General features: G+C 37.0%; 1 protein-coding gene across 1 annotated transcript in view; it reads right to left on the bottom strand.

Annotated features, from left to right (window-relative positions):
• Positions 1-238: 238 nt before the first annotated feature.
• The window catches only part of LOC107615294 (2-alkenal reductase (NADP(+)-dependent)-like), an 89975-nt gene continuing 77264 nt past the window's right edge, over positions 239-12949 (bottom strand). Inside the window, exons 6-9 of the mRNA XM_021111828.2 lie at positions 3734-3818; positions 3148-3222; positions 2982-3064; positions 239-626 (exon numbers count right to left, since the gene is read on the bottom strand). Coding sequence (XP_020967487.1) covers positions 239-626; positions 2982-3064; positions 3148-3222; positions 3734-3818 — 631 coding nt within the window. The remainder of the gene's footprint in view (positions 627-2981; positions 3065-3147; positions 3223-3733; positions 3819-12949) is intronic.

Consider the following 12949-nt stretch of genomic DNA (forward strand, 5'->3'; position numbering starts at 1 on the left):
TTATTGCAATTAACTTTTTGAATTTATGTAAAAAAAAAAAAGTGAACGAAGACTAATTTTATTGGATAACGACACCATATCAATCCTTTATTTTAGCAAGCTTGAACATAATAACGACAATGCTATTCTTATTCTTATTGTTAATATAAAGTTCACCATACACTATATGCATAAACTGAAAAGTTTGACATTTAAACCTTCTGCTATATATGTCATACTTTGTTTTCTATAAATCCCTTCATTCTTCCTCTTCTACTAACCTAACAATTTTCTTTCCAATATTACTTCCATTGAAGAGGCTTACAAAAGCAGAAGGGACGCTTTCCATACCCAATAAGATGTCTTCAGTCACTTGTAATTCGCCAGGTCGAAGATAATTTGATGTTTTTATCATAAAATTTTGGAAGTGGTGAATCATAAGGTCAGGAGTTAAAAATTCTTGTATGGTGATTCTCTTGTATATAACATTCACTAAATCTAATAATGCTCTCTTTCTTATATCAATATATTCCGATGTTGCTCCACAAACAACCACTCTACTAAATGTGTTCATATTATCAATCACTGCTTCTAGCATCTTGCCCCTAACATTGTCAAAATATATATCAATTCTCTCAGAAAAATACCTAGGATGAAATAAGAGCAAAATTACTTATGATACATTTTTTACTGAAAAAAAATAAATTTATGTGTTATTTTTTTAAAATATAAAAAAATACAAAACTTTTTATTTAAAAATTAAAAGAATTAAAAAATTATAAGTTAAAACTTTTAATTACTTTTATATTTTTGATACTTCATCTCATTTTTTTTACAGTATTTTTTAGTTTGATAAGTTAAAAATTAATTCATCGAAAATCTGAGCTTCATTCCCATTTGATTAAGAGTGTGTTTGGTGTAATTTAACATTTATAAACTATATATATATATATATATATATATATATATATATATTGATAATAAAAACGTAAAATAATATTGATTTATAAATAGCTTTGACTGAACGTGCAATTTCTTGAATTTATACTATTTGACCGCTCATATGGAGTTATAATCATCAGTATTTTAAATAAATAAGATGTAAAATTAAAGTAATATTAAAAATTAGTGATAATTATAAACAACAAATATATTATTTTAACCAAAGATCTCAAAACCTTAATTAGTGAAATGCAGTGTGATGCGTAAGCATTTTCTCTATTTTTTTCTAATGAATTTGCATTCAAATTGTTAAGTTTAATCAAGATTTAAATATCTTTTAGTCATTATGAATGCTACTTTGAGTTGTGTACAATTCTGTTTATTTCAGGTAGCATTCGGATGGATTTGATAGAGTTTCTGTAGAAGAAGAAGAAGAAAGTAGATGATGCTATCAACCCTAACCTCCTTGCACTCAAATAGAAATAACTTGAGCTACAGAGGTCTAATTGACGTGATTTTAGTGGCATTGGAAAGCCAACTTCCAGAACTTTCCAATGATATATAATAGTCTACACTTTTCATATGAAATTACTGCCTTGGTGGCACCAAACTTGAAAAATCCTAAGTTTGGCGCCATGATCATCACAACGCCTTCCTTTCTTGCTGCTTTGGTGGCGCAAAACTTAAGAAATCCCAAGTTTGGTGCCAAAATCATCACAACGCCTTCCTTGCTTGCTGCCTTGGTAGCGCCAAACTTGAGAAACTCCAAGTTTGGCGCCAGCTTTGGAGTCTGTAGTGGTCCCCTTCTCGCTAACAAGATAGCACGCAATCTTTTATTAATTTTGATTAAACTTTTATTTTATTTATAAATAGAAAAATATATTATTTAGTTTTAGAAAATACATTTTACATTTAACTAGGATTAGATATAAAAGGAAAAAGAATCAACCCTTCAGGGGAGCTCTTCTCTTCTCTCTTATCGCATTCCACGATTGACAGCTTTTCAGAATCCTTATTTTCTTTCTAAACCATGAGCAACTAAACCTCCACTGTTAAGGTTAGGAGCTCTGTCTATTGTATGGATTGATACTATTATTTTTCTATTTTAATTCATGTACTGATTTATATTTCAAGAATTATTTTCGTTCTTTATCTTATGAATTTGGGTGCAACGAAAGTATGACCATTGTTCTAATTGAGTTCTTGTATAACTTGGAAAAGCTATTTGCTTGAACAACAATTTGAAAATAATTTCTCCTAAATTTCTAATTATCTAGACTTAATGGGATACATGACATATAATCCTCTTATATTTAGGTAATTAGGGTTTCTTTGGCATATAAACTAGAATTGAACTTCACCCTCTAATTGGAATTAAGTGACCAATGAATTGGCGGTTGATGAAAGTTAGAGGAGACTAAAAAAGTCTAAGGAATTAGGGTTTAGCCACATATAATTTGCCATGAATTGAATCTTGCATGATTAAAATAGTTAGTAAGAAAAGTCAATCCGGAAGATAGATATCTCTGAAACCTTTACTGTTTTCTCCATATATATTTTACCTAAATTTACTGCTTATTTTTTTATTCTCTGAATTACTGTTTGATGCTTTTGAACTCTCAACACTCTTTTCTGTTTGTCTAACTAAGTAAATCACTTAACCATTGTTGCTTAATCCATCAATTCTCGTGGGATCGACCCTCATTCACTTGAGGTACTACTTGACACAACCCGGTACACTTGCCGGTTAGTTTGTGGTTATAAATTCCGCACCACGGTGAAATATAAGTTTTTAAAGCTAATGGAATTATTACACCACAGTCGGAATTTTACAGCGGTTATTTTTTAATTTTGTGACGGTTTTAAATCACCTCTATATCATCCTATAATAAATGAATAAGCATCACGTCTTCGGATGCCTTATTTAATATTTATTAATTATTACAACAATTAATAAATATTAAATAAGACAAATTTTAACTATTTTTGACTAATTTATTTTTGTTACTAAACATTTTCGCATGCCTTAATAATTCAGTTAAACTAAGTACATTTCATACTTTCTAAGAGTAGAACTTTGATGTGTTTCTTCTTTGTAATTGAATGCATCATCAAATCCTAGCTTATCTTTAAGAAATGTAACCTACACAAAATTACACAAGGGTTAGGCTTTGTTAGTGATATACCTAATGCAAGTTGGATACCAAAATGTTAACAAGTATTGACTTTGTTTTGACTTCCAACACAACCAACAACATAGCAACCGAAAAGCTTTGCATATTGCCCAACCAAACTTCCAATTAGGGGTGGCAACGGGGCGGGTAGGGACGGATTTTTTCTTTATCCGATCCCGTCTCACCGTACAATAATTCGCATAGAATCCGTCCCACTTCTATCCGCGGGTAGTAAAATGTTGAACCCTAACCCGCTCCTGCGGGTACCCACCTCGTCCCTATCCGTCCCTATAATTATTAAAATCTAATAAATAAAATTAAATTTTAAAATTTATATAACCATCATCACATACATAACATAAATTAAAGTAAAAATTTAAATATGATACAATATTATTAATTATTTACTAATTATTATATATATATATATTATACATATTATATATTAAAATTATATATATTATATATATAAAGGGGCGGGTATTACCTAAATCCGACCCGTCCCGCCCCTCCCAAAAACGCACTCCGCTAAAACTCGCCTCAATACAGGACGGATAATTATCCGTCCCAATGCGAAACGAATAGGAGCGGAGTGGATATCCGCGAGTTCGGATGGTATTACCATCCCTACTTCCAATACTTCCACAAGCTGCTGACACAAAAACCTTTTCTCCCGGTTTGCACAATTCAAAAAATCCACATAAGCTGTCATTCCCCCAAGCGCTAAGAAAAAAAACAAGATTTTATAATTTGCGCTGCTGTTCAAACATAAGCGGCATATATTGATGTAGAGCAAAAAGAGAGATTAACTAGTAAAAGATGTGGTAGCATAGTTGGAAAGGTGGAGACAAAACAATTTTATTATTATTATTATTATTATTATTATTATTATTATTATTATTATTATTATTATTATTATTATTAATTTTGAAATGAAATCACCAATTCGATGAAGCTATCATAAGTTACAAAAAATCTCTATAGATAGCTTATTCGGATTGGTCATTTATATATACGTTAATACATAAATTTTGTTATTTTACCGACCAAAAATAACTTCAATAATTGATAATTGAGTAATATGTTTGATAAAAAAAACTCATTGTTATCCTTATTGTCAAAATTATGAAAACTTTTTCTGTCTCATGTCATAGTCACATTCTCTCAAACATAAATTATTTTCCCCCAAATAAATTTTAAACTTCATTCTTGTTCGTGATCTGAGTGACCTCGGGTGCTCGACGGATCAGGTGGCAATGAGAAGATGAGCGGGTGAGACTTTGGACCAACTTGGAGCGGGTGTAGAGATGCGGGTTGAAAAGCTGGCGACGCCGGAGGCGGTGTGGACGGGGGAGGTGGCCACCTGCAAGGACATTCCAACGATCAAGTTAGCGTCCGTACGAGGTGATAGCCAAATTAGATAAGATGTTACGTACCCTGGGGGAGAGCTGGCCTCTTCCCTTATATACCGTGCTGGATGGGCCCATAGGTGACCTAGCCCACTGGCCAAGAAGCTTCTATGAGCTGTCCTGGTCCACATGGGGGAAGGAGCAGGTCGTTTCGGTTTCCGGGTCGGGGCTTCGGGTGCTGCCCCGAGGGTACTGATGAGCAGATATTTTATACGCTTTTTGGGGTTAAGTTCATGTAGTTTTTAGGATGTTTTAGTTAAGTTTTTAGTATATTTTCATTAGTTTCTAGGAAAAATTTATATTTCTGGAATTTACTATGAGTTTGTGTGCTTTTCTGTAATTCAGGTATTTTCTGGCTGAAATTGAGGGAGCTGAGCAAAAATCTGATTCGGGCTGAAAAAGGATTGCTGATGCTGTTGGATTCTGACCTCTCTGCACTCGGAATGGAATTTCTGGAGCTACAGAAGTCCAATTGGCGCGCTTCCAATTGCGTTGGAAAGTAGACATTCAGGGCTTTCCAACAATATATAATAGTCCATACTTTGCTCAAGGATAGATGACGTAAACTGGCATTCAACGCTAGTTCTATGTTGCAGTCTGGCGTCCAACGCCAGAAACAGGTTACAAGTTGGAGTTCAACGCCAGAAACAGGTTAAAACCTGGCGTTGAACGCCCAAAACAGCCCAAGTACGTGAGAAGCTTTAGTCTCAGCCCCAGCACACACCAAGTGGGCTCCAAAAGTGGATTTCTGCACTATCTATCATAGTTTACTCATTTTCTGTAAACCAGGGTTACTAGTTTAGTATTTAAACAACTTTTAGAGATTTATTTTGTATCTCATGACATTTTAGATCTGAAATTTGTACCTTTTGGCAGCATGAGTCTCTAAACCCCATTGTTGGGGGTGAGGAGCTCTGCAGCGTCTCGATGAATTAATGCAAGTACTTCTATTTTCCATTCAAACATGCGTGTTCCTATCTAAGATATTCATTCGCGCTTAATTATGGAGAAGGTGATGATCCATGACACTCATCACCTTCCTCAACCCATGAACGTGTGTATGACAACCACCTCCGTTCTATATTAGATTGAATGAGTATCTCTTAGATTCCATAATCAGAATTTTCGTGGTATAAGCTAGAATTGATGGCGTCATTCAGGAGAATCCGGAAAGTCTAAACCTTGTCTGTGGTATTCCGAGTAGGATTCTGGGATTGGATGACTGTGACGGGCTTCAAACTTGCGAGTGCTGGGCGTAGTGACAGACGCAAAAGGACAATAAATCCTATTCCAGTATGATCGAGAACCTCTAGATGATTAGCCGTGCTGTGACAGAGCATTTGGACCATTTTCACTGAGGAGATGGGAAGTAGCCATTGACAACGGTGACACCTTACATAGAGCTTGCCATGGAAGGAACTTTGCACTTTTGCATGCATGAGGGAAGAGGAATACAAGAGAAAAACTGAAATTCAGAAGACAAAGCATCTCCAAAACCCCAACATATTCTCCATTACTGCATAATAAGTATTTATTTCATACTCTCTTATTTTTCGTAATTCAATTTGATAAGTGAATTGTTTTCCTGACTAAGAGTTACAAGATAACCATAGATTGCTTCAAGCCAACAATCTCCGTGGGATTCGACCCTTACTCATGTAAGGTATTACTTGGACGACCCAGTGCACTTGCTGGTTAGTTGTGCGGAATTACATAGTGTGAAGTAATTTTCGTGCACCAAGTTTTTGGCGTCGTTGCCGGGGATTGTTCGAGTTTGGACAACTGACGGTTTATTTTGTTGCTTAGATTAGGAAAAATTTTTCTTTTTGGTTTAGAATCTTCTATTATTGTTTTTGGTTGAAATGATTTTTTTTAAATCCTTATTTTCTCTTTTTTTTAAATTTTTCGAAATTTTTTTTACTAATAATTGAGTTTTTTTTAGTTATTAAAAATACTTCTTCAAAACAAGTGTTACATTTACTGCCCAATTGGCTAGAGCATTGGTCTATGTTCTTGGTAATTGGGTATCTTCTTGTTAAAATCTTTTTTTTCAAAAATAATTTTTCTTTGATTAAATCTTGAGCCAAACTTTAAGTTTGGTGTTTTCTTGTTAATCTTTCTATAATTTTCGAAAATTTTAGTTTGGTTTGCTAAAAGTTTTAAGTTTGGTGTTCTACCTTCATGTTCTTGTGGTTCTTGTGATTCTTCAAAGTGTTCTTGAGTTTTCCTTGTGTCTTGATCTTAAAATTTTTAAGTTTGGTGTTCCTTGGTGTTTTCCCTCCAAAATTTTCGAAAACAAGGAGCATTAGATCTAAAAATTTTAAATCTTGTGCTATTTTATTGTTTTTCTCTTTCCGTATTAAATTAAAAAAAATATCTTTTCTAACTATTTTTAAGCTAATATTTCGAAATTCTTCATAAAAATTTAGATTTCAATTTCAAAAATTTTATCTTATCATATCTTAGTTGTCAAGTTTTTTAAAAAAAAGCATATCTTTTTCAAAACCTGCTAACCACTTATTCTCTCTCTTCATTTTTTTTCGAAAATCCTCTTAAAATATTTTCAATTTTTTTATTATAGTTTTATTATTTCGAATTTTTAATATAATAAAATAAATAAAATAAAGCCACATCATCTCCCTTTCTCCATCATGGATCTAAGTGGAAATGAACAGTCCAGAAGGACTCTGGGGTCATATGCTAATCCCACTACTGCTTCATATGGGAGTAGTATCTGTATACCCTCCATCGGAGTCAGTAGCTTTGAGTTGAATCTTCAGCTCATTATCATGGTGCAGCAAAGTTGCCAGTATTCCGGTCTTCCACAGGAAGAACCTACAGAGTTTCTGGCACAGTTTTTACAAATTGCTGACACAGTACATGATAAGGAAGTAGATCAGGATGTCTACATATTATTACTGTTTCCATTTGCTGTAAAAGATCAAGCTAAGAAGTGGTTAAATAACCAACCTAAGGCTAGCATAAGGATATGGAAACAGCTGTCAGAAAAATTCCTGAATCAATACTTTCCTCCAAAACGGATGACACAGCTAAGGCTGGACATCCAAGGCTTTAAACAAGGAGATAATGAATCTCTTTATGATGCCTGGGAGAGATACAGAGAGATGCTAAGAAAATGCCCCTCTGAAATGTTTTCAGAGTGGGTTCAGCTAGACATCTTCTATTATGGGCTTACAGAAAGAGCTCAGATGTCTCTAGACTACTCAGCCGGTGGATCTATCCACATGAGAAAGACAATTGAAGAAGCTCAAGAGCTCATTGATACAGTTGCCAGAAATCAGCATCTGTACCTAAGCAGTGAACCTTCCATGAAAGAAGAGGCTAAAATAGTGACTACTGAACTCAGTCCTGCTGAACAAGCTACTGAATTCAATCAGCAATTGGATTTTCTAACAAAACAGTTAGTCGAATTCAAGGAGAGACTACAAGAGACAAGGATGGCTAATATAAATATGGAAGAACAATTAAAGCAAACAAAGCAGTAGCTATCAAAACAAATAACAGAAGAATGCCAAGCAGTTCAATTAAGAAGTCGGAAAATATTAAATACCCCACCTCAAGGCAGCAGGAAGCCAAGAAATGAGCAAACTACCCAAATTCTATCTGAGGACAGTAAGAGCCCAGGAAAAAATAATTCTGGCGCTAAAACGCCAGAAATTGGGTGGAAGGCTGGCGCTGAACGCCCAAACCATGCTCAGGACTGGCGTTCAACGGCAAAAAGAAGCAAGGAACTGGCGTTGAACGCCCAAAGGAAGCACAGTTCTGGCGTTCAGACGCCAGGAACAGCTGAGGAGTTAGCATCTAACGTCACTCCAGCTTCTAACCCTGGCACTCAATTGCCAGTGAGGGATCAAACACACACAAGTGCTGATGACAACCCCTCTAAAAGGGCTTCTTCAACCACTTCTGTAGGAAATAAACCTGCAGCAACCAAAGTTGAGGAATATAAAGCCAAGATACCTTATCCTCAAAAACTCTGCCAAGAGGAGCAGGATAAGCAATTTGCTCGCTTTGCAGATTATCTCAGGACTCTTGAAATAAAGATTCCGTTTGCAGAAGCACTTGAGCAAATACCTTCTTATGCCAAGTTCATGAAAGAGATCTTAAGTCATAAGAAGGATTGGAGAGAAACTGAAAAAGTTCTCCTCACTGAAGAATGCAGTGCAGTCATTCTAAAAAGCTTCCCTGAAAAGCTTTCTGATACCATGCATATTAGAGGGTAATTACACCAAGACAGCCTTATGTGATCTTGGGGCAAGCATCAACCTAATACCTGAATCCACTATCAGAAAGCTTGGTTTAACTAAAGAAGTTAAACCAACCCGGATATGTCTCCAACTTGCTGATGGCTCCATTAAATACCCATCAAGCATGATTGAGGACATAATTGTTAGGGTTGGGCCATTCGCCTTTCCCACTGACTTCGTAGTGCTGGAGATGGAGGAGCACAAGAGTGCTACTCTCATTCTAGGAAGACCTTTCCTAGCAATTGGACGAACTCTCATTGATGTTCAAAAGGGGGAAGTCACCCTGAGAGTCAATGAAGATGAGTTTAAGTTGAATGCTGTCAATGCCATGCAGCATCCAGACACACCAAAAGACTGTATGAAAGTTGATCTTATTGACTCTTTGGTGGAGGAGATCAACATGGCTGAGAGTCTTGAATCAGAGCTGGAAAACATCTTTAAAGATGTTCCGCCTGATCTAGAGGATTCAGAGGAATTGAAAGAGTCTCTGAAATTTCCTCAGGAAGAGGAAAAACCTCCTAAACCCGAGCTCAAACCATTACCACCATCCCTGAAATATGCATTTCTGGGAGAAGGTGATACCTTTCCAGTGATCATAAGCTCTGCTTTAAATCCACAGGAAGAGGAAGCACTAATTCAAGTGCTAAGGACACACAAGACAGCTCTTGGGTGGTCCATAAGTGACCTTAAGGGCATAAGCCCAGCTAGATGCATGCACAAGATCTTATTGGAGGACAATGCTAAGCCAGTGGTTCAACCACAGAGGCGGCTAAATCCTGCAATGAAAGAAGTGGTGCAGAAAGAGGTCACCAAATTACTGGAGACTGGGATTATTTATCCTATTTGTGATAGCCCCTGGGTGAGCCCTGTTCAAGTTGTCCCCAAAAAGGGAGGCATGACAGTGGTTCATAATGAAAAAAATGAACTGGTTCCTACAAGAACAGTTACAGGGTGGCGCATGTGTATTGACTACAGAAGGCTCAATACAGCCACCAGGAAGGATCATTTTCCTTTACCATTCATAGACCAGATGCTAGAGAGACTAGCAGGTCATGATTATTACTGCTTTTTGGACGGCTATTCAGGCTACAACCAAATTGCAGTAGATCCCCAGGATCAAGAGAAAACAGCATTCACATGTCCATCTGGAGTATTTGCTTACAGAAGGATGCCATTTGGGCTGTGTAATGCACCTGCAACCTTTCAGAGATGCATGCTCTCTATTTTCTCTGATATGGTAGAAAAATTTCTGGAAGTCATCATGGATGACTTCTCAGTATATGGAGACTCATTCAGCTCCTGTCTTGATCACCTGACACTGGTTTTGAAAAGATGCCAAGAGATCAACCTGGTTTTAAACTGGGAAAAATGTCACTTTATGGTGACTGAAGGGATTGTCCTTGGGCATAAAATTTCAAACAAGGGAATAGAGGTGGATCAAGCTAAAATAGAGGTAATTGAAAAATTACCACCACCTACCAATGTTAAGGCAATCAGAAGCTTTCTGGGGCATGCAGGATTCTATAGGAGGTTTATAAAGGATTTTTCAAAAATTGCAAAACCTCTAAGCAACCTGCTAGCTGCTGACACGCCATTTTTGTTTGACACAGAGTGCCTGCAGGCGTTTAAAACTCTGAAAGCTAAGCTGGTCACAGCACCAGTTATCTCTGCACCAGACTGGACATTACCATTCGAATTAATGTGTGATGCCAGTGATCACGCCATTGGTGCAATACTTGGGCAGAGATATGACAAACTTCTGCATGTCATTTATTATGCTAGCCGTGTTTTAAATGATGCCCAGAAAAATTACACAACCACAGAAAAAGAATTGCTTGCAGTGGTCTATGCCATTGACAAGTTTAGATCATACTTAGTAGGATCAAAAGTGATTGTGTACACTGACCATGCTGCTCTTAAATATATACTTACAAAGCAAGATTCAAAACCCAGGCTTATAAGATGGGTATTGCTTTTGCAAGAGTTTGATATAGAAATAAGAGACAGAAAAGGGACAGAAAACTAAGTGGCTGATCATCTGTCCCGAATAGAGCCAGTAGAAGGGGCGCCCTCTCCCTCTATTGAGATCTCTGAAACCTTTCCAGATGAGCATTTGTTCGCCATTCAGGAAACACCATGGTTTGCAGACATTGCAAACTATAAAGCTGCAAGGTTCATACCCAAGGCGTACAGCAGGCAACAAAAGAAAAAATTAATTTCTGATGTAAAGTACTACTTGTGGGATGAACCCTATCTCTTTAAGAGATGTGCAGACGGAATAATCTGTAGGTGTGTGCCTAGAGAAGAAGCACAGAGCATCTTATGGCATTGCCATGGGTCACAATATGGAGGTCATTTCGGAGGTGAGCGAACAGCCACCAAGGTCCTCCAATGTGGTTTCTACTGGCCTACACTCTACAGAGATTCCCGAGAGTTTGTACGTAACTGTGATAGTTGCAAGAGAGCTGGTAATTTGCCTCATAGTTACGCCATGCCTCAACAAGAAATCTTAGAGATTGAGTTGTTTGATGTATGGGAAATTGATTTCATGGGGCCTTTCCCACCATCATACTCAAACACTTATATTATGGTGGCAGTTGACTATGTATCAAAATGGGTAGAGGCCATTGCCACACCCACCAATGATACTAAAACAGTGCTGAAGTTCCTCCAGAAACATATATTCAGCAGGTTTGGTGTCCCTAGGGTACTAATCAGTGATAGGGCACTCACTTCTGCAACAAACAGCTTTACTCTGCCATGGTCCGGTATGGGATTCGCCACAAGGTGGCGACTCCATATCATCCACAGACAAATGGGCAAGCTGAAGTTTCTAACAGAGAACTGAAAAGAATCCTGAAATGGACTGTAAGTATCTGTAGAAAGGATTGGGCACGAAGCTTGGATGATGCTCTGTGGGCTTACAGAACAGCATTCAAGACTCCTATAGGGACCTCTCCGTACCAACTTGTGTATGGTAAGGCTTGTCACCTGCCCGTGGAACTGGAACATAAGGCCTACTGGGCAACCAGATTCTTAAACTTTGATGCCAAATTAGCTGGAGAAAAAAGATTGCTCCAGCTGAATGAGCTAGAGAAATTCAGATTCACTACTTTCGAAAATGCCAAGCTTTATAAAGAGAAATCTAAAAGGTGGCATGACAGAAAGCTGTCATCTAGAATCTTTGAACCAGGACAAAAGGTTCTGTTGTTTAACTCTAGGCTCAGGCTATTCCCAGGGAAACTAAAATCCCGGTGGAGGGGACCATATATGATTACAAGTGTATCACCATATGGTTATGTGGAGCTTCAAGACATTGATTATGATAAGAAGTTCATTGTTAATGGACAGAGAATCAAGCACTATCTTGAAGGCAATGTTGAGCAAGAGTGCTCAAGGCTGAAGCTAGATTAAAAGCTCAGCAAGGTCCAGCTAAAGACAATAAAGAAGTGCTTGCTGGGAGGCAACCCAGCCATTGGGAAGACTTTTTCTATTATTTTGCCCTATTATTGATTTTATTTGTTTATATAAAGTTCATTGCTACTAAGGTAAAGAGTCAATTGTATAAGTTCACAAGGTTACAGAAGGATTCAGCACACAAAACAGAGAAAGAGAGCTCACTAGCAAGAAAATACCAGTAAAAGTATGTTTTGGGCGTTCCACGCCCAAAAGAAGCATCCATTGGGCGTTGAACGCCAGTAAGGATAGCTATCTGGGTGTTAAACGCCAGATTTACAGCGTCCTGGGCGTTCAGAAAAACGCCCAGTGACAAAGGAGTTCCTGGCGTTCAACGCCAGAAAGAAGCAACAGCTGGGCGTTGAACGCCCAGGAGAAGCAGCAGTTGGGCGTTAAACGCCCAAAACATGCAGTGTTTGGGCGTTTAACGCCAGGATGGTGGGGAGGAGGTAAATTCGTTTTTACTTCATATTTTTCATTTTAATTTTAATTTTCATGTTTCAATTCATGATTTCTTGCATAAACATGTTACAAACCCTGATTTCTAAAATCCCTAATTTCTAAAAACCCTACTTTAAAAATATCAAATGAATCTTAATCTATAAAAACAAATTCTTTTTCAATCCAATCCAACTCTTTTTCAAAAATTTCCAAAACAAATCTATCTCTTTTCCTTCTAAAATCCTTTCAACTCATCAATATCTTTTTCAAATCTCCACAT

The sequence above is a fragment of the Arachis ipaensis genome, chromosome B9, assembly GCF_059453495.1.
Source record: "Arachis ipaensis isolate K30076 ecotype BB chromosome B9, ASM5945349v1, whole genome shotgun sequence".
Taxonomy (NCBI): Eukaryota; Viridiplantae; Streptophyta; class Magnoliopsida; order Fabales; family Fabaceae; genus Arachis; species Arachis ipaensis.